Source organism: Dioscorea cayenensis, chromosome 14, assembly GCF_009730915.1.
Source record: "Dioscorea cayenensis subsp. rotundata cultivar TDr96_F1 chromosome 14, TDr96_F1_v2_PseudoChromosome.rev07_lg8_w22 25.fasta, whole genome shotgun sequence".
NCBI lineage: Eukaryota > Viridiplantae > Streptophyta > Magnoliopsida > Dioscoreales > Dioscoreaceae > Dioscorea > Dioscorea cayenensis.
In genome coordinates this window covers 10,717,135-10,739,677 of record NC_052484.1, presented here as the reverse complement: position 1 = coordinate 10,739,677, position 22,543 = coordinate 10,717,135, and the positions used below count along the sequence as shown (strand labels likewise).

At 35.5% G+C, this 22,543-nt stretch overlaps 2 protein-coding genes across 5 annotated transcripts; both read right to left on the bottom strand.

Annotated features, from left to right (window-relative positions):
• Positions 1-1,280: 1,280 nt before the first annotated feature.
• Positions 1,281-6,341, bottom strand: LOC120275385. 3 transcript variants are annotated; one of them, XM_039281940.1, is made up of 8 exons: positions 5,988-6,341; positions 5,607-5,910; positions 5,357-5,513; positions 5,023-5,067; positions 3,575-3,746; positions 2,433-2,624; positions 2,263-2,336; positions 1,281-1,763 (listed from the first exon to the last, which is right to left on the bottom strand). In XM_039281940.1, exons 1-8 carry the CDS (start codon positions 6,138-6,140, stop codon positions 1,448-1,450), a joined length of 1,413 nt encoding a protein of 470 aa, XP_039137874.1. In that variant the 5' UTR covers positions 6,141-6,341; the 3' UTR covers positions 1,281-1,447. The 3 variants fall into 3 exon arrangements, with proteins under 3 accessions (XP_039137874.1, XP_039137872.1, XP_039137873.1); XM_039281938.1 differs by having other exon boundaries at positions 2,263-2,624; positions 5,988-6,339; XM_039281939.1 differs by having other exon boundaries at positions 2,263-2,624; positions 6,009-6,339.
• An 885-nt stretch (positions 6,342-7,226) lies between these two features.
• Positions 7,227-21,347, bottom strand: LOC120275817 (tRNA pseudouridine synthase A). Of its 2 annotated transcripts, none has more exons than XM_039282526.1 (11): positions 20,979-21,347; positions 18,508-18,564; positions 18,099-18,176; positions 16,864-16,917; positions 16,527-16,609; positions 15,326-15,425; positions 15,179-15,241; positions 9,115-9,390; positions 8,549-8,609; positions 8,298-8,467; positions 7,227-7,656 (listed from the first exon to the last, which is right to left on the bottom strand). In XM_039282526.1, exons 1-10 carry the CDS (start codon positions 21,270-21,272, stop codon positions 8,370-8,372), a joined length of 1,164 nt encoding a protein of 387 aa, XP_039138460.1. In that variant the 5' UTR covers positions 21,273-21,347; the 3' UTR covers positions 7,227-7,656; positions 8,298-8,369. The 2 variants fall into 2 exon arrangements, with proteins under 2 accessions (XP_039138460.1, XP_039138461.1); XM_039282527.1 differs by having other exon boundaries at positions 16,527-16,606.
• Positions 21,348-22,543: the final 1,196 nt, after the last annotated feature.

Genomic DNA, 22,543 nt, shown 5'->3' with positions numbered 1-22,543 from the left:
AAAAATTATTTTGTACATATCTCTACCAATCAATTAGTCTAGTTTCTTTAATTAATCAAAATTCTTAAAAACTTTAAGTTCATAAGAAATCAACTTTATTTGTAAATTTTAATTTTAAATTTTTATTTTTAATAAAGTGTGTAATCCTGGAAATCCATATTTGATACAGACTTACAGTACTATCATGGCCAGCATGCACAAGGCTCAAATGAATTATTTTTTTTAATGGGGTGAAAATCAAGGTAAATAACAATTACCCATACATTAACAGCCCTTGTTATGTACTCCCTCCAGCATACCAATACTTAGCTGTAGAGATGGCAACGGATCAGATACAAATTTTACCATACTTGCACTCGAACCCACTACCCTTTCCCTATATACCCAAACCTGATTTTTAAAATCCCAACCCACACCCGCATCCGACTGGTAATCGGGTACCCGCGGGAATACCTGTCCACCGGTACTTTTATTTTAAAATATTTAAAATTAAATTAAAATATCAAGTAAAAATTAAAAATGTCAATCCAAAATCATAGTTTTTTTTTTTATTTGAATGAACACCGTAGAGTAGGAATTTGAAAATAGACATTCAAAACAACACAAATTCAAAACCATAAAGTAGAAATTTAAAAAATCCTAACAAAAAAATTGAATATATATAATTAGATATATTAATTAATTGAATTTCGGGTTGGGTTTGGGTTTAAGTCGGGTATCAGGATTCCCATACCTGTTTTACATTAGTCGGGGTTTTACCCGAACCCGACCCGAAACCCAATCAAATCGGGTTTTCCCCATCAAACTCAGATCGGGTCAGATCGGGCATGGGGTTTATTGCCATCCCTCCTCGGCTGCTCACCCACTCTTTTTGTTAAAACTATTGCTCGACTTCAGATGAAAACAGAATATAAATGATAATTATCATTCTGCTCACTGACCATTGCTCCAGACTTCAATTGAAAACAACATATAAATTCTGTTGATATTAATGGCATAATAGGCATAATTAATTATCATCCTGCATCCTGCGGTTTTAATTAACAAACAACATCACTGTCATTCTGCAGTTTTAAGTAACAAACATCAGCACTGTCATCCTGCAGTTCTAATTAGCAAACATCATCACTGCCATTCTGCAGTTTTAATCAGCAAACATCAACGCAAGCATCCTGCAGTTTTAATTAACAAACATCACTGCAACCTGAAATGATATACATGCACATCTTAAGACTAAATATGGACCAAATGGGAAAACACAGAAAATTGATAACTGCTTTCTTTCATTGCTCAGTGAGCTCACATATTAAGATCATCAAACATTTCTGGTTTCAGAAAAGAAGAGGACATACACCAACTGACAATACATGCCACTCAAAACACAGCAGCTGTAACAACCAAAATACCCACTGACGACAAAACACAAAGGCAGCTTCCATAATATGGGTCACTCCATCTCATGCAAGCCAATATTATGATCCGAGGATACTGAAGTCATCAATGGAATGGACTGGTGCCATATCGCTTTGAAAACCCTCCGTTGATGTGCATGGATGGTTTGAGAAGGCCCTTTTCCATTGCACCTAATATCAAATAAATGGATTGCGGGATCTAGAGACCCTGATGATAGATGCCACCCATCATGAGACCATGATTGGCTAATCAGTCCAGACTTAGATTCACTGCTCTGCTTCCAACCAAAAGTATGAATCTCTCTTTCTCTTGACCGTATGTCATACAGGCGAAGCTGCCTCCCATGTTCACTGCAAAAAAACGAATTATAAAACATGACATGAATAGAACAAAAAAAAAAGAAAAAAAAAATCTTATAATGGCTTCTGCATGACTGCATGCCCTAAACTGCCTAGAAGTTTTCATATAGAGTGCAATAGATACAATATCACAAATAAAACAAGCAATACAGTTAATAGCAAATAAGGAATGGGAACAGTTGTCACAGAATTCAAATAATAAACCCACTGTTAGGGCCAACTCTTGAATTAATATATTAGTATGCATCTGTATCACATTTATAATTATGAAAATTTTGATGAAATGACAAAATCTCATATATGAAAACAAACGTAATGCTAGAAAATATCTAAGAAAAATAGACTTCACATGATAATGTAAATGACGATTAAAGCAACAAACCATTGGTGGTTGAAAATTTTGATGGAAAAGTTCAAAAAAAAATGCCAAAAGAAAAAGACATAATCTGCTAAAAAAAACTCCAATATACTATAAGTAAGAAGTTCTTACCTTGTTTGTACCATGTACAAGTTGACATCGCATGGATTTGGTAGAACACTCATACATTGGTGATTGATTTGATGCTGAAATCCACATTTATCAGCCAATATATCAAAACCAATAATCTTTTTATCTAAACCAACTGATAATAAAATCTTCATGTGCTGTAAACTAGCAACCCCTTTCACAGTAGAAGAATGTTGATTTTGGTGTAGAACTTTGGGCTTCCAAAAACCATTTCTTCTCTTCCATAATATAACTGCATGATCGCTCCCGCCAGTAGCAAAACACATATCAATACCATGGAGAAATATTATGCTATTTATAGTACCCTTCAAATGAGGTTTTTTATCTAGGAAGGAAACCCTATCCTGTTTAGAAACAACCACAAAAATAAACAACATTTAGAAGAAGCAAGACAGGAAGTACAATGCTCATGTGAGTGCAGATGTACAAATATTGCGGTATAACAATCATTTTATTGAAATGTATAATCATTTTAAAAATATTCACTGAAGCAATGAATTTATTAGTACTAGTAAACATTTAGATATACTACAACTTACATAAAAGGGATATATATATGCATACAAGAATAAAAAAGAAATACAAACAAGCTACTTTTTGTTGACTGATGTGTACTAACATGCAATGTTCACCAATACAAACAGGAAATATGACCCAAGAATGACAAATAGCTACATATTGAATGTGAAAACAGGAATTTTTAGCAACATTAACATGCACTGTTCACCAAGAATTCATTTGGCTATGTTTGGTTATGGAATAAATTGGAATAACCTACTTTATCCCAAAGTTATACCAACACTTCAATCAAAATGGACCAATGGAATAACTTGTAATAGGTACCACGATTCACAATATTTAATTAATTAAACTAATATAGTAACTAGCATTAAATTTTTATTAATTATTTATAACCGTTTATCGTATATTAGGAAAAATAACTTTAATTACAAAGTATTTACTTTTTACTAGTAGTAATAAGTCAACTTGGTCAAATTGCTTAAAATTTGCCCTCCGAAACCAACTCAAACTTTGAGAACCCCAACCAAGAAAACCCCTTTAAAATTGGATATCATAAAACTTGATGCTCCAAGAGAAAATTATAATTACAAAAATAAGTATGAAATCAAAATGAACTTACAATCACTTGGAAGTTTCTATTTGCATAAAAACCTTGAGTAACCACCATAGGCATATATTTCATAAAACTACAATTATACATATGTATATATGACACACACAAGCAATTTCACATAACATAGAATGGACTTCAAACACTACAACCAGCACTTACTTTCCCTGTAGCTTTGAGATCTACAGTTGAAACTTGAGGGCCGCCACCATCAGCACCATAAGCACAAAAAAGCATCTCTCCATTTGGATGCCATGCTAGATCTTCTGGCCATTTCTTTCTTTCTGGAATTTCACAATCTATGGTGCTAAGCAACAGCGCATTAGGCTTGGACCTGCAAGTACACAACTTGAAAAAATTTAGGAGAATGTAATTGAAAACAAAATATGAAATCTGTATCAAAAGACTGGCAAAAACATCTACAACAGTTTTTCCACCTTATAGCTAAGAAAAAACATATGATATATTGCAAATAGATTTGAGTTCCATACGATAATTACTTCTTACCTTCTAAGCATAGTCACAAAAGAGGCAAACAATATCTTTACATGCATGCATAAATAAGAATTTAACTAAGATGCAATAATGTTAACAAAATAAAGGCAATCAACAATAAGGTTTTGTTTAACAATAAAGTAAACAAAATAAGTAGGCAAACTTCCATGTCAAATAAAAGGATATGTTTTTTATATTCCTTAAAAAAATCCACCAGTTAAATTTTAAATTTAGATTTGAAGTGTCCACTACACCAATCAATCTGGAATTAGCTGTGAAATGTATTTCATTCTTCCAGATACAAACATGATGTTAAAACAATGAAATCATTCATATTTGAAGTTGGATATTGATCATATATTTGAAAAGGATATTCTAAATAACAGTTATGTCATGTGAGAACATTAATGTCAAGAATAGAAGGATAAAGAAAAAAAAATGATGGTCACTTGGAAATGAGGATTATTTATTCCAATCATCAAGAACGACAAATATAATAGCATGAGGGAAAAACACCAGAGTCTCTTATTTCACATGATAGTTCATCGCTGCACTCACCCAAACCAACCAAAAAGTGAATTACTTTGGCGGTTTTTGAAGACTTCTTTTCTAATGCAAGTTTAAGCTTAAATATTCAGGCCACAAATAAGGTTGTTGTAGAATGATGAATTTATCATAACCTCGTATTTCTTTTCTCTCGCTTACATCAAGGTAGAAATCTACTAAGAATTTAGTCATAGCTTCATCTGTTTACTCTCTCTCTCTCTCTCTCTCTCTCTCTCTCTCACACACACACACACACACACACACAAAGGTTTGAAAGACAAGACTATGATTTATCTATGGATTTAGAAAATTACAAAAAGATAGAATGAAGTGACCCCCTCAATATATCCTTGAAGAATCAAACCATGTAACATCTTACAAAAAACTCACTATCAAGCAATAAAGAATATAGATACGAATTACGTGTACCAGGAACAACTATTACCATGTAATAAATAAGACCCAATACGCATAAAAGACATTAAATACAGTATGCGTAGCATATTACTTGAAGAACAAGAAACAACTAATATCTCAAAGAACAAAAGTAAATCAAGGAAGAAACTAACCCATCAGCCTGCAATTTCCATATGTTTACAGTTCCGTTTAGTGCACTACACAATCATCAAAAACAAAAACGAAAAAGATGTGTTAAATTGAGCTATAAAAAAAATAACATAAAGGGGGTCAATAGTTACAATTAAACCTGTAAACTGTCAAATTAAATTAAAAAACTTCAGAAAGGAGCAATAAAATGATGGGAGGACAAAAATGGCAAATAACAAAGACCTTAATAATATCCAGAGGACAAAATAGCTTACAGACAGTAAATAAGGAGATGAAACAGAGCAATGATAAATATTTTCAAAAAGATAATTAAAAAAGATACAACACTAAAGCTACCTCGTCACAAACATTCGATCATCAGTTGGATTTGCTTCAAGGCATCTTATTTTCCGATTGTGCCGACTAGGGATGCCCGCCATAGGTGCAAAGTTAAACAACCTGGCTGATGAGCAATTGCCTACACCGGGGATCAAGTCTTTGTGATCCTTTTGTTCTACAACAGCACAAAGAAAACAAGAAAGCTGATTAATTTTCAGCGAATTTCCATCAGACAACAATTCTTAAACCCAAAGATAAACATCAATACCTATCTTATGCCTCGTCTGTGACCCTAAAGAAGCAGTCGGTCTACTCGATGACCCAACCCTGGAATCCTCCGCATTGAAGCGAGACGTAGGTTTTGGTGTTGATCCGATCAACAAAGGGCCCTTGGCAGCCATGGGAGTTTTGGAAGAGCGATCAACTGAAGGTATGAGAAGTTGTGGACGAGATGATGCGCCAGAACTAGAGCCATTCCCAGCAATCTGGTTACCAGCTTGCAACTCGGATGAAGATGATCGACGGCGAAGCTTCAGCTGTGCCGCTACCAGTCTCTTCTCTGCTTCCTCCAACTGAACCACCATCGACATTGCACATTAACCAAAAACCTGGGGCTAAAAAAGCACAGAAAGAATAAAAGAATTGGCACCTCGGATTGGTAGAAAGAAACCTGCTTTTTGAGATGTTGGACCTCTGAGGTATGATGAATGACGAGCGATTCAAGATCCTCCTTGCCTTCTTCCACACCATTGTTGCGCGAAACGACCTCAAGCTTAGGCCTTTTCAGAGATCTTGAGTCCATTCTTGGAATCTTTGGGAGAAACTTGAGGGAGACGGAGATGTAGCGGGGAAGGAGACGGTAAGGGAGGAGAGAAACAAAAAGGGGCGGGGAAAGAGCGCGGGAAAACGTAAAACTGGTCCCGCCGCTGATAATTCATTAATGACGCTACTCGCTAGGGATGAAACCATACTCTTGAAATCCCAAGGCAAAAAACTAGGCAAAAAAAGTAGATGTGATGGTGTACAGAGTAATTGAGTGAAATACTGTGAATAATTTTTTTTAATTATTTATTTTTGTTTTTATTTTTTATTTTTGTCTCTTCGGAGACATCCACTATTATTATTTATTATTTATGGAGTATTATTATTTGATTATTATTTTTTAGGTTTTTTAAACCACGAGTATGCCGAGAGTCACAACAAGATCCAAACAAATCTTCTTAGTAATACTAAAATATTATTTGAAACTCAAACTATTTATTTAAATAACTGAGGCTTTACCAATTAATTAACTTGAGCACCCTTGTTGTTGTTAAAAATAATATATTTCATGCTGGTCATTTTTTTTTTTAAGGAGTCTCAATATGTTTTTGAAGTTAAAATAGGAGTTCATGGAATTTAAATTTTGCTTATGAAGAAAAGTTTTTTATTAACTAATTCATTTTTTATAGATTATTTTTTTTTTTTTTTTTTTTTTTTTTTTTAAAGATAGTGATTTATAGTCAGCAAACACTTATATTGCGTTTAATATAACTTTGGAATAAAATAAATTTAGTTTGAAATTTTAATATATTATGTGGAAAACGATTTTATTAGGTTTGTCTAGATCTTAAGGATAAAATTATCAGATTGATCTAATTTCATTTACCTAAATTTCATGTAAATCAATACTTGTATTAAAAAATTTTTTGGCTATAAACCACTGAAGGACGACGAACTGCGAAGACTCCATTAATATATTAAATAATACAAAAATTTGTTGAAGTTGTTCTCAAAAAAATAAAACAATGGATTTCTTTCGATTTTTTAATTAAGTATTTAATTAATTATATTAGATAATACAAAACTCCTCGGCATCACAAATTGTCAGGCATACGCCGCATACCCCTATTGTAAACATCTTGTCAAGAATGTATATCTTAAACCATAGAATGTCCTGATACATCATAACAACAAGGTCACTAGTGCCAGCTCTTAATAGCCAATAGCCAAACAATTTATATTATTCATAAATTAAAAGGAAATATGATCAACAAAACTTAAATATAGAAATAAACTTTTTTGGTTTATAAGCAGGTGGCAATTGAAAATGCCATAGAAATCTTGAACTAAGTTTAAGTTCAAGAAAATGTGTCCGTTTGAACTTGTTGAGACTGCATAACTGACAATGATCATCTCACCTCAAGTAAACTGAAACGATTCAAGTCGAAAATGCATCTAAGGTAATACTTGGGGCCTTTTCATACAACCATACATCAAAGAAGACGAGCCTCTCTGAATAAAATTGGAGTAGAAGAGCATATTCACGCCTGCAAAGGCTGATAACGCGTTTAACTCATTAGACATGCTTATATTAGAGAAAATACTAATAGTACTCTCTAAGCATGGTTTATTTACGGGAGACCAATAGAACCATATTCCACTGATATGATGAAAATATGGAAGCACGTTAACATCAAATAAATAAAGGTGCTTCACAATGAAAAGGACCTAGAGCACCAAATGAAGCATCTCATGCATGACAATGTTAAAACTCTAAGAAATTTGAGTTGTATCATATCATAAATGATAAGCATGAGAATAGTCAATTGACCTCTATGAAGCATAGACAAATACGACGAGATGGCACATATTCATGAGCGTACTTTGCCTAACTGAAATTATTTGGATATAATTTAAAAGGTAATTTACCATAACAATTCAATAAACTGAATAGAACATTTCAAATGAAATCGCCTCACAGAGTAAATAACGTCTTACTAAAATCTCCAGGACTTTTTCAATCTAAAAGTGTTTCTCTGCATCTATTCTCCTTTTAAGAGAAAAAAAACAGAATCATAATGCACATAATCAAGCCAGCATAGATAATTTGAGGCAATGGACCATAAACTTGTTTTATTTTCATCATTTTGGTCAAAGCCACAAAGGCTGGATGTTAACAAGAACGTTAGAAGAATACCTGAGCCTGATGCAGCAAGGCAAGTAGGGTGACCAGAAGATCAAAAAGTAAGTCGTTTCATCCCTTGAAATTTCATGGGAGCTCATACTTCACATTCCCAAGATACAGTCCACAGGCAGGAGCCATAGGACTAGCAGCAGTTACTGTTTTAGCATTCAGAATTCTCTCAACTGCATCATCATAGTGGAGAAAATATTGTTAATATTTTATGAGGAACTGGGAGTCATGTAGAAAGTAACACAGAAACACACCGTCATTAAAAGTCAACTCCCCAGTCCCCGCACATTTTAGAACACCGACAAGCAACCTGACCTGCAATAGTTCTGAAAATGAGAGCAGAGCTCAATCTGACCGAGGAAACTCAACAGATTACGCAATCATTATATGAATCATTAACAAATTATTGATCATCAACTTGGAAATATAAGATAGCATTACAACTACCACTAATTAAACTACTATATATACTATTTTATTTGGATGCAATTGAATCTTGCATCACACTTCCAAGGTTATAGTGCATTAGCACATTAATATCAAGCTAATCCTATCAACCCATGTTATATGTAGTCATTCCATCTGCCAACTGTGTTTATAGGCATCCAGATTAGCAATATCAAACCAAATTTTAGTTGAAATATTTTCAAAAGAATAACATAGAAGTCTGAGTTAAATGATAGCAGAATGTTTTTCAATATTTCATATTCTATATAAATATGTAGAGCACAAAGATGGCCATTGATTTAGAATGCATTCCAGGGTGAAGGAAAAGAAATTTACAGAAACCAATGGTGAGCAGAAGAGGTGAATTGCAAACCTGGTGATACAGAAAGGAGCGTGCTCTGGCTGTAATCACATAGCAACGATGTCCTGTTCTCATGCCGAATCCTATATCACTGTTGGCGCTGCACTTTCCAATGCTCGTGGAAGAAACATGTGAACATTGTGTTGATGATTCACTCTCTAACATATTTGAGCACCAAGCCGGCTCGTCACACACAATACCTCTTCTCTCAGAAGTTGATGAAAAGTTTAGAAATGAAGCAACTTCAGTAACATGGAGTTCATCCAGAGTTCTAATAGGAGAGTTTGCCTGTGCAAACATAAAGAGAAAAAGGTCATTAAAGTGAAGCTACCATCAAGGGTAAATAACAATGCAAGTAATGACGCGGACTGGTGCAACAAATTTGCATGGCCATTATAGATGCACTAAATTAGGCAAAGAAAAAAGAGAAAGCTAATCCTGCATTCCTCATTGAAAAATCCTAAATAGTTTTAAAGAGAAATGTCAAGCACTTACAACAAAGCAACGGACAAGACAAGCTCATGCCATCAAAGAAAAAGCAGTATGAAATGTTTACATCATAACACTGCTTTCTCCAATGAAATCAGCAACATAAGATACAGACAAAAGTGACAAGATCATGAATTTACACTGAACTGACAATGCCAGCTCACATTGAAAACAAGGGAAACGAAAGGCTCCCTTATAACACAAATTGGCCAAAATCAGTGATATGAGCCTGCCCCTACACAGTCTAGAAGAAAGACTCATGGGGATAAGGATTATTTAAGTTTTGACCAGGTCCAACTCAACCAGACGTGTGATTTTTCTCACGTGTGGGTTGAAGGGTTTAAGGGTTCAATGAAGACATGGTTCAACCTCTCCCATAATTTCTCCTGCACATTGCCACTTTGCACCTAGCCACTCTGCATATATTTCCTAGTATCTAGCAATTTGTTTGCATGCTTGCAAATAGTACTTTCTGGGATATTTAGTATGTACATCCACCTAGGATCTGTTTGAGGATTATCAATCAAGTGTTTGTCTTTTGTATGGAGCCTTATCCTCTACACACGTAGACATTTATTGGGGAATTTCTTCATTAAGATCCTTAAACTTTATTCTGCCAATAAAAGATCTCTCTTCAGTCCATTATTTCTAGTAATTTCATTTTCATTCTACTGCTTCTGTTGTTTTGGTATCAAGGCGATGTTGACCCAACATGAGATTACCTATTCCTCCGTTTTCACCAACTAACCTGCTGACCCACCTGCCAACCAATCAGTCAATCCCCCAACAATCCTATTGCCCAACAATTAGCTTCAATCATATCTTGACTCGATGTCATTGATACCATGGTGGCAGATGTGGCTGTGCTCAAAGCCCAAACAAACACCAACCAATTGATAGAAACTAGCTGAGGTGCCACTGGCAAACACAAAACAGCTGAAGTCAGCTTGGGACCTTGAAAAAAAGGTAAATCTCATTAGACAGGGGAAGTAGAAGATGACATGGACAGCCCTTGGTGACTTAAAAGAGTCCTTCACAGCGTCTCAGACCCAAAAAATGAAATTTCCCAGATTCAAAGGAGGTGACCCAACCCTGTGGTTGGATTCTAAAGGCCGGAAAATATTTCTGCTATTACCAAACTCAATACAAGCTGAAGGTCAACATCACTGCCATGTGGCTGGAGGATGGCGCTCTCGATTTATTTGCTTGGATTGATAGTGAGTGTGCCTTGCTGTATTGGGAAGAGCTCACCTAAGCATTGCAGGAAAACCACAGACCAGCTGAATTCCAGAACCCCAATGAGCATCTTCACGGCATTCAACAAACAGTCCAGGAGTATAACGAAGAATTTATCAAACAGTCTTCTTGAGTCAAGAATTGGCCAAATCACTGCCTTCTGAGTGTGTTCCTTAATGGCACCATAGCGGAACTTAAGGCCAATGGACGCATTCACAAACCCAGCAGTATCTAGACCACCATGAGTTTGGCCCTTAAATTGAGTCCAAGTCATGCCAGTTCATGGACCTAAGAAACCCAAGTAGACAGCACCTAGTTGGCCCAACTCTACTTCAACCTACATATCACATGAAACCCGACCCCCTCCATTGCATAATCAACAGATCACCCGCTCCATTGAGTCGATGACCACTCCTCTGACACAGATGAATCAACCATCATAGCTCCTCCCATAAGACATCGACTAGCAGAATCACTGGGGAAAATACCTCTGCTTTAGATGTAATAAGAAATTTTCCCCCAAGCATTGCTGCAAAAACTCCATCTTTCCACTCTTGGAACTCACAGACAACGAAGAAGCATTGGGAGGAAATGAAGCTAAGGTCCAAGAGGAAGAAGTAAACACCACAGCTATGACCAAAATCTCATTCCACACCATCTTAGGTTAAGTCAAACGGCACCACTATGAAGCTCTGAGGAACTTTGGGCAGAAAAGTTTTTCTCTTGGTTGACAATAGATCAACCTGCAGTATTATAGCTGACTCCCTGGTAACCCAAATGCAATTGCCAGTGTAACAAGTGCCCACATTTGTGGTCCAAACAAGAAATGTGATGTGATACAGTGGAATCAATTTAGCCAGCAGGTCTAAGTACAGCTTCCCAGTTTAACAATTATAGAGGATTACTACTTTTTCAACCAGTGGCAATGATTTAGTGTTGGGCATGGAAATACCTAGCATCCATGATGATTCAAGCAAATTAAAACAAGATGTTCCTGATCTTTTATTTGAAGAGACAGCGAATACAAATTACAAGGGGTTCCCAAAGTCAAGCAAACAGAGGCCACTTTACAGTGTTTATCAAAACAGGAAAAATCCTTGTGTACTTCCTTTGGCACTCCTTTGGCTATTCAATTGCTTATATAAGAATCTGGATATGTACTTACCAAACCAGTCAGCTTGCCTCCTTTCCATAACCATTCCCATGCCATACCCTTGCCTATTCTAAATCCTCAAATATACAATTTTATCCTTCTTACCAAAAGACTGAAATTAAAATACAGGTCAATAACCTTCTGCAAGTAGGCTTTAGTCGCCCATTCATTAGCCTAGTCTTTTTGGTCAAGAAAAAAGATGCAACCTAGCTTTTCTGCGTCAGCTACGAAAACCTAAACCAAATCACTGTCCCAGATAAATACCCGATACCCAACATAGAAGAATTCCTGGATGAACCTTATGTGCCTCAATTCTTTTCTAAACGTGACCTCCATTTTGAGTATCACCAGATTCAAGTTTTCCTGGCTGATCTATAAGATAGTTTTCCATAGCTATTCCACTCATTATGAGTTTGTAGTCACGCTTTTGACCTCACCAACACTCATCCACCCTCCAATCAGCCATAAATGATTTATTTCGCCAATACCTTAGAAATTTTATTCTTGTTTTCTTTAATGATATCGTTTTCTAGATCCCCACTCCTTGACAGCATCGAGACTATTTACAAGCAGGTGTAGGTGTGGACCCTCACAAAATCAAAGCTGTATTGTAGTGCCCCAAGCCGAAGCATTGTCAAGGAACTCCAGGTAATTCTGGGCTTAAAAGGTCGCTATCAGCGGTTTGACTGTAATTATGAGTTAATTGCTAGACCGCTCACTTATTTAACATGAAAGAATAGTTTCTTGTGGTCTTCCAAAGCTGAGTCAGCCTTTCAGCACCTTAAAATGGCTTTAACTTCTGTGCCTGTGTTACAATTACCAGATTTCAACAAGTGTCTCACAGTTTAAATGCGATGCTTCAACCGAAAGAATGCAAGCTATATTGTTGAAAGAGGATCACCCTATTGCATATTTCAGTAAGGGTTTCTCTTTTTCTAATCACTATAAATCTTACTTATGACCGAGAACTCTCAGCTCGAGTGCTTGCTTTACAAAAATGGAAGCAGAGAAGAGAATCAAGGTGCAGATGCTCTTCCACAGAGGCCCCAACATGCTAACCTACTCACTCTTGTCATACCCATCTCTCCGCATTTTTTGGATGCTTAAGAAGCTTTGGTTAAAGACCCGTATACTCAGAAGTTGCTGACTTCCCTCAAGCAGGATCCCAAGGCCAAACAACTTTCCATTTGGTTGACAACAGGCTCTTTTTCAAGGACCGTCTTGTCATTCCAACCCAACCAACCTTGCATCAAAATTTATTGGCAGAGGCACATGATACATAGTCAGGAAGACATGAAAGCTATTTTAAAACCTAACAGCGACTTTCATCCAACTTTTTTTGGCCTCGTATGAGACAGGATGTCAAGCTGTTTGTTCATAATGATTTGGTTTGTCAACAAAATAAATATCAGACACTTTCTCTAGCAAGCATTTTGCAGTGCCTGCCTATCTCCAAATGGATTATGGAAGATATTTCGCTGGATTTCATTGATGGTCTTCCTAACTCTGGCGGATATGATTTTGGTGGTGGTTTGACTGTTTCAGCAAATATAGCCACTTTATCACTTTACTCATCCATACACGGACAATCTGCACCAGTTATTTTTTGCAGAGCAATTAATAAACTGCATGGTGTTCCTTGTTCAACCCTTTCCAATCAGGATGCCTTATCCTAAGCACATTTTGGTAAAATTATTTTGGCTTAGTCATACGTGTCTTCGAATGAATCATCCCCAATCTGCTAGCAAGACAGAAGTCATCAACCATATGATGCTTTAAGCATGAACCACATTCTTGGAGAAAATTCTTATGATGGGCAGAGTACTCTTTCAATACTGACTTTCATTCTTCCACTGAGACAACTCCTTCTAAGATCCTTTATGGCGGGGATTTCTCACTCTCCATCCTTTTGTCAAAGCAGAAATGCATTTTGTTGACTTAAAGGAACAACTCCTGCAGTGAGATGCAATGTTGAAGATCCTACATGACAAACTCTCAAAGGCTCAATCCCACTTGAAGGCACAATCAGATTCTAAAAGCTGGGAGCTTCTTTTAGTGACGATGATGCTGTCTTTCTCCGCACTCAGCCATACCACCAACATTCTTTGTCCAAATGCTGGTATGAAAAGTTGTCACCGCAAATTTTTAGTTCTTACATGGTCACTTGTCGTGTCAGACCTGTTGCTTATGAGTTAGAGCTGCCAGCTTTTTCCAAGTTGCACCCCATTTAGCATGCATCTTTACTGCACCCCGCTCACAGTCATTCCCTTTCTACTCCACCTGCTGCTCTCACACTTACTGCTAAGTGAGAACTCAATTAAACTCCTGCTAAAGTACTCGCTCATAGTTGGGTTAATAATTCTGGGATGACCTCGCTTGAGCTTTTGGCGGAATACATTGATGTTCTGTAGAAGACGCCAGTTGGGAAGATTATGATTTGCTTGCTAGCCAATTCCCTACTTTCTGCCTTGAGGACAAGGCGTTTTTCCAAGGGGTGAGCACTGATAGGAGCCTGCCCCTATGCACATATTCTAGAAGAAAGGCATGCAGGGATAAGTATAATTCAAGTTTTGACCAGTCCAACATTTCCAGATGTGGTTTTTCTCATGTAGGGGTCGAAGGCTTCAATAAAGACGTGGTCCAACCTCTCCCATGATTTTTCCTGCCCATTGCCACTTGGCCACTTTGCCACCTTGCCACTCTGCATATGTTTTCCTGGTTTCCAACAATTTGTTTACATGTTTGCAAAATATCCACCTAGGATCAGTTTGAGGATCATCGATCAAGTGTTGTCCTTTATACTGGAAGTCTTGTCCTCTCCACATGGACAGATTAATTAGGGAATTTATGTATTTAGATCCTTAAGTCTTTATTCTGCCAATGAGATCTCTCTGCATTCCATTATTTTTAGTAATTTCATTTTCATTCTACTGCTTTTATCAATCTGTCTGATCCAAGGAAGTTTACCACTATAGGTTCCACCATCCAAACTTTCGTAATATCACTAATTCATGAAAAATAATTATCATTAAAAATCCAGCACAAAATACAACAAGAAACACATTGTATTCACCATATCATGATGGCAGATACATAAGGCTGAAGTAGAACATTGAGCATAAGCAGAAAATCCTATTCAAAAAAGTATCCTATCCCAAGAAACTGGAAGTAAATCACATTGAAGTCAGAAACAAAAACCTGGCAGCCAGCAGCCCTGAAGGAACTAAAATCATGATGTCCAACAAGAATTTTGCATGCATTCTGCAATAAAGCAAGCATCAAATTTAAAAGTCAAAACAAGTAATGATAAGCACTTGCAGGATAAAGATTAAAGAGATGATGAACCTTCATAGCATCAACATCCAGCTTCTCAGGCACATGCCAAGCACGTTCTCTCTCAAAGGTTGACAAAGGCTCGGGTCCAGAAAGCAATCGATAGAAGTATCTACATAAGACACCAAGATTAGCCTCAATTGCTCGTGTGCAGAACAAATGATATACAATTTCTTTCTCATAGAAAAACTCAAAAAATTACACCTGATATTTTAACTCACAGCCAAGCTATAATATAGGTGATCACTGGCTCCCGAACCTCCAATTTTGGTATGAGAAGTTAATTGCTTACAACATCAAGGCCTTACAAACAGTTCTTTAAATAACACAATATTCTTGGATGTCTAGCCAAACATCTCTTCATCTCCTAGATGCATATAATAACCAAGTTCATAAAATACCTCAATTTCACAACAATAATATTTTGGTATGTTTTATGGAATTGCAAAGATGACAGAACAATCAAGAAATAATTAATTGTGGAGCATCATTCAAAAATATAATGTGAACTAGAGAAGTAGGCTTACGACGAGGACAGAAAGCATAATAAAAGAATAAAAATGGGGTATCAAATTCAGCATTTCTATTATAATTGTAGTATAATCCAACAATTATATAGTTCCTTGTTGGTTTAGAAATAAGTCAACATTGATGATGAAGACATGTTGAATTTCAAAAGCAAACTTTACTAGGGGAAAATCTAACCTCAGCACTGTTACATTCCTGGGAGCAATTCCAATAAATAACAGCAGATAAGACAATTAGATTTAAAAGTGCAGCACAAGCCTCTTGAAAATATATTGCAAACTCTCTCATAAGGATCAGGGTGATTCCTCCTTTGAACAAGTGACACTGCAGTTGCTAACAGGTAGAATTTATAGTATGCCAAGACAGATCACAGATTGAGTGGCAACACTTTAAAATTTTGAATCGATGCATCTTTTCAAATCTAGTACTTCACATTGTAACCCCGCCAAGCAACCACCCAAGAAAAATCCTTGTAGAAATATACTACTAAACATTTATCAAACTTTGATAAAATTACAACTAGCATATAATCTCATAAGAAACTATAAAGCGTAGCTTGCAAGGATGATAATCAGAAGATACCAACAATACGCATATAACAAACATTAAGAAAACTAGAAATCTACCATCAATAAGATTAAGCAATTGACACATTTAAATAGAATAATGTTTATGTGGTACCTACATGCGTTCAACAGCCTTGTATCTAGCATGAAAATCTGAAGGAATACATCGGACATCTGTTACCATTATATCACCTTCAATCTTCTGACAGGAAGGAAAAACACAAGCAGAAGTAGAATCATGTCAAAATCTGATATGTCATTCCCCAATTTGTAATATACATAACTTCAAAGAAATGAGTATAACTGACAGACGGCTAACAAAATGCACATCATTAGGCAATTTGTTAATTATTCAAAACATGAAGAAACATCAATTCCCATTTATATATATCCAAAATGCACCCTAGCATTCCTCATTTTAGCTATTAAGAGCTAACTAAAAGAACAGAAGTACACCTGTAAGAAATGATTGACTGCTCGTCTAACAACTCCCGGTTCATGTGGAGGCAACTGCAACAGAAGAATGAATTGTTACTCAGAAATTACCGCTACATAATAAAGGTAAAATAATTTATCATCACCATCATCAAGAAATATGAGACAAAAATAAAGTAAAGCCTGAACCTATAATGATGATCCCTTCACAAATGAGTTTCAAACAGTCAGGCAACATGTAGAAGAACAAGAACGTTATGGTTGTAGCATGTAAGCTAGTAATTATTTTGGTTATAATGTTAAGTTGTGGTTTCCTAGAAAACAAAAGATAAGAGGAAATAAACTATCTTTCATTCAAATCAAGACAGTTCATAGACTTAGAATCTCAGTGGATTGTTTTTTCTTAATGAACTCTAACATAAGAAACCAAAGGAAAAACTTTGAACTTGCCCTTATAGCCTTTTGAGTGTGGCAAGCCCCTTCACGACCCACATTTGACTCAGTTCAACATTTTGTCAATTTCCATGAGTTTCAACACCAAACTAAAAACATGATCTGTGAAATCTTTCATTGAATACTCCACATATGCATGAAAGATGATGAGGACAATAATCAATGATGATCACAAATGAAGCAATAACATATTGCTTGCAAGTTGATAGTTTTGTACCATTTTTTTAAGGTTAAACACCAGACCAGCAGATCATACTTAAGAATATTCTCTTTGGAGCCTTCAAAAACAAATCCAACAGCAATCGATGTTACATTGGGACAAGATCAGGTTGATGGTGATCATAAGAATATATGGTGGTTTCCCAGTTTTAAATTTTGAATGAAGGCAGGAAGTAATAAAGCAATATTAAATTGTTCATCAGAAGCATCAAATGAATTCCCACATATATTTACAATGAATAAAATTATTTGGATTTTCCTGAATGCATACAGCAACCATGCCAATCATTTTTTTCAGACTGTTTAGGTTCAATTCCTTGAAAAATAAGTTAACCCAAAGTAATATGGACATTTAACTATGAAGGTATGAGAACCTTTGCTAGGCTTTTGAACACAAGCAAGGAACAAGATATGGTGCTTACATTTCCAATCAAATGTGGCTCATGTAACATTTACCAAATCTAAAAAGAACCCAAAAAAAAGTTTGTTGAATCAAAGTTGCAGGATCATTTCTTGAGGTAAAGAATATGCTTCCAATAGTAAGGGACTAGTTAAGTACGAAATAATTCCTTTTAGTCACATACCACTTCTCCCGGCTTTCTTTTGCTTATCCGCTCCACATCAACATGACATACATTTGACAAAGCATGTACTCCTGCATCCTTAATTAATAATTAAAAAAAAAGAGGAATTGTGTAAGTATGGACTTCTACAAACTCAACTGTTTCAAGTGTCAAACAACAGCCACCATTAACTTAACTTTTAATCTGAAATGTACAACGAAATCAGAATCTTATATTTCTATTGTCATTGAGTTATAACCAAAAAAAAAGTCTTTTGAGTTTTGACACAAGTACAATAGATATTTCCCACTCCTTATTCTTCAGATGTAAAGAGACAAATGAAACTGACAAGACGTGAAGGTGAAGGAAATGCATTTGCAGATATTTGAAAATAGATAACAAAAATGCGCTCAATATATCAAAAACTTACAGTTCGACTAGAACAATAGATTGAAACTGGCTGTCCAACAAATTTACAAAAAGCCTCCTACATAATCAGAGGAATCAAAGTCAGCACTGCCCATGCATCTAGTCAGGAAACTCAATCAGTGATATATAAATCTACATAAATTCAGGTACAATAAAGGAAAACCTTCAGCAGATAACAATGTAAAATGGAAAACTCAGTGAGATACCACGCATATATGTAACAAGGTCAGATTTTAGCAATGACAAACAATATGTTATATTTATTATTAATTGATAACCCTAATAAATGCTTACTTCACTCATCTCCCAAAGGTTTCCATTAAATGAACTTAATATGATCATTCATTGATTTTTTCTTTTTTTATAAAAGAAAAAATTTGTCCAATCCATCTCCTAAACTCATTGGGTGGCTAAATTCACTGAGAAACAGTAAAGAAAAGCTCGACTAAATGGAAGGTGTCATTACGTCATATTTCCACAGTAGGATTATTCCATTGCTACCTGAAATATTTGCAACAAAATCCACAAATCTCACATGAAATCTGATACCTCTCATTCTTATGCTCCATTCTTTCACCCATTTACAACATGGGTTAACATATCGGACCTATCAGTTACACTTATTTACAAAAGATGAATCCAGTAAACTATCTACATAACCTTTTTGCCTAGAGCGCTTTTCCTAGTAATTACTCAAGAGTTGGTTTATCACTATCTACAGTTGCAAACTTCATAATAAATTCAAGAAACTAGTGTCATAAATCAGATCGTTGTTTTATACAATCGGTGCACTAGAAAAATGACAAAATATACAAGCCATGGCACATAAAATCAAAAAAAGACACATCCCTAGTCCATAGACTTGAAAGAGATCCATAATGATAAAGTTGAAGATAAATTGTTAAGAACTTTAGCATCTTACAAATAAACCTTATCCATGTGGAAATCAGCTCCATTGCTAGACTATGGAAGTTAAGGTTGTCATCAAAAGTATCAAGAGAAAGTGCTTCTTGCTAAGGATTTGACTTCACTAAGTTCTTCCTCGTCAATCTATCTCTGGTCTTTTTATGGCATCTAGATTAATTGTATCAAGGCACAGTTCTCAAAGTGATCCAAGCTGTTCAAATAAACAATACTCATAATCATCAATCAGAAATGCTACCTTTTTTTATATATTAATGACTACATCAAGTTCACAACAAAAGCCAAGACTATAAGTGATCCTGCATTCGCCGCCCTCCCCCTTCTTCCGGGCACCCAGGCAATTTGTACTTTTATTTTTTAGTTTTCTCTTCTTTCATAAGTTGAACATTGAATTCAACCACGCTATCTAAGCTAATCCACTGCTAAATAACCTTTAATAACATAATATTTGTCTCCTCAATAAGTTAGCACATCACAGCAGAAACTAAAGATCATGGCATAAACTCAAAACTATAAGCCATGCCCATCCGCATTCATTCAATGTGTTTTTTTTTTTCAATGTGGTTTATGCCATCATCCATACAAACAAAACCTTATCAGTTTTGACCTAGACTAATTGCATCAAGGCACAGCTCAGAAGTGATCCAAGCCGTTAAAATATACAATACTCATAACAATTAAAAATGCTACCATTTTATATTAATGATTACATCAAGTTTATAACAAAAGCCAAAACTATAAGAGGCAGGTCCTGTGCCCTTCCTCCCCCCTCCCTCTTTTTTGCCTCTGTGCCAGGCACCCAAGCAATTCATACTTTCGTTTTAATTTTTAGTTTTCTCTTCTTTCAAAAATTGAACATGGAATTTAACTACACTATCTAAGCTAATCCACTGCTGAACTATCTTTTATAACATAATATTTGTCTCCTCTATAAGTTAGCTCATCATAGCAGAAATCAAAGACCATGGCATCAAAACTCAAAACTATACGCCATGCCCATCTGCATTTATTCAATGTTTTTTTTTTCAATATGGAATTTTCCTTCTCAACTTTCATAACTAGAACTCATCTAAAATAGTGGATCTGCATCTACATTCCATATACATTTTGCAATTACAGGATTCTAACATCCTCACAATTCCCCTGCCATGACTCTACCAGAAACATAATTCAAAGGGTATATAAATATATATACCAACGGGAGTTGGTCCAGTGGTAAAGATTTGGGTTGTTAAAGCAAATTATTTCAATTTTGAATTCTCATATATGCAAGGGTAACACCACTGGAAGAGGTCCAACCCTTCATAAAACTAACAGTACATCACCCATAGAGACTCTGGCTTCTAAAACTAATGGGTTAAAACCAATATATGTATATATATATATGCAAAATTATACATTTATTATAAAAAATCTAATGATATGCAATGATATTTTGTTAGTTCGTACAATTTTCTTGCCTAAGATTCATCAGACTTGGGTTCATATATGTTACGAATTTGACAAGCGGCAGCACCAGGAAAAAAAAGAATAACATTGAAAGCAAACCTCAAGGGTGCCGACCACGGTACGGCAGTTGGGCTGCTTCTGAGAGCCAGAGAAGCGAGTGCCAATGTACTCCACCGCTACCAAGTACCTTTGCATCCTTGGGTTTGGTTCAACCCTCACAGGCTTCTCTTCTTCCTCTTCTTCTTCTTCCTCTCCGCGTCTTGGAAGGTCTGAGCCTGGCTTCTCCTTTGCTTCCGCTTGAGAAAAAGATCTGGAGAGCTTCGAAGGCTTGGTGTTCTCGGAGACGTGATCGCCCACTCGCTTCCCTTCGCGCTGGGCGTCCGTCCGATGCATACTCACGGTGGCTTCGCTTCACGAGAGCAGCACCAAAGGAAAAGAGATCGAGAGAGTTCGAGTCTTCACTGAGGATTTAGATTTTGGAATAGAAAACGTATAATTACTGGAAAGTCCCTGAAAAGTTTCTTTTACAAGGTGGTTGGTGGTTGGGAATCGGGATATCTCAACAACTCGTAAATTTTCATGTGGTCACTGTGTTATGGTTGATTTCTATTTTAGTCATTATGTTTCAATTTGTTTTTTTATCATTAGATATTAATTTGTTTTCACCGGTTGGTCATTTGGGGTTTTCCAGCCAAATTTAGATGACGTGGTGGCCGAAAATGACATGTCACTTTTTTTTAAGTGAACTGAGTTAGCATTCTCTTTCTCGCTAGGATAATAGAAAATATAAAAAGAAAAAGAGTGATGTGGCATTTCTGGCCGTCACATCATCTAAATTTGGCCAAAAAAACCCAAGTGACCAACGGATGAAAACAAATTAATATCTAATAACAAAAAAAAACAAATTGAAACACAATGACTAAATCAGCCATAACATAGTGACCACATGAAAAATTTACCCTCCCAACAACTGTGTTTAATTATTTATAAACTATAAATAAATATATTTTAAAAATATCAATATTAATAACCAAACTAATTAATGTTTAATTTAAATTAAATTTTAAAATTTAATTGTGATTAAAATTGATTTGGTAAAGTATGGTTCCTTCAAATAAAACTTTTCCTCTAAACCCTAATTTTTTTAAAAAAAAAAACCTCTCAACCTCATCTTGTTACCATGAACCAAACCGATTGAGTTTAGAAATTTGAAATTACTTGGAAAGTTTTTATATTGTATTAACTAAAATGTTACTTAATACCTAAAATTAAATTTAAATTTCTTTAATTATTATTCAATGTTCATTAATTAATATTACTCGTTTTTAAAGCTATAGTTATTGAATATATTTATTTAATTAACTGATTTTGTAAAAATAATTTTGAAAAATGGTAGAAGAAATTTGGTTGAATCAAGTACTTTGTATTTGAATATATTAATGTGTTTGAACAATAACAGCAATGAGAACTATAATAAAAAATTCAATGACAGACTCAAGGTGAGCAAGAAAGTGCTTCAACTCTTTTTTGTCTTTAGTGGCGACCCACTAACAAGGGCGCCCCCTGCAGGAGTTTACCGAAGGGGGAATTGAGGAAGACCCTTTATATAAGAATCTATTGACTAAGAAGCTGATCAAAGAGTGCTCACTAGTGACTTGTGAGAT

Coding starts and splice junctions, on each gene's coding strand:
- LOC120275385 (XM_039281938.1), bottom strand. CDS start 6,140: ATGGACTCAAGATCTCTGAAAAGGCCTAAGCTTGAGGTCGTTTCGCGC. Junction 3,747..5,022: donor TGGAAATTGCAGGCTGATGG/GTTAGTTTCTTC, acceptor GTGTACTTGCAG/GTCCAAGCCTAATGCGCTGT. Junction 2,625..3,574: donor ATCTCAAAGCTACAGGGAAA/GTAAGTGCTGGT, acceptor GTTTCTAAACAG/GATAGGGTTTCCTTCCTAGA.
- LOC120275817 (XM_039282526.1), bottom strand. CDS start 21,272: ATGCATCGGACGGACGCCCAGCGCGAAGGGAAGCGAGTGGGCGATCAC. Junction 8,610..9,114: donor GCTCCTTTCTGTATCACCAG/GTTTGCAATTCA, acceptor GAACTATTGCAG/GTCAGGTTGCTTGTCGGTGT. Junction 8,468..8,548: donor GGAGTTGACTTTTAATGACG/GTGTGTTTCTGT, acceptor ATGATGATGCAG/TTGAGAGAATTCTGAATGCT.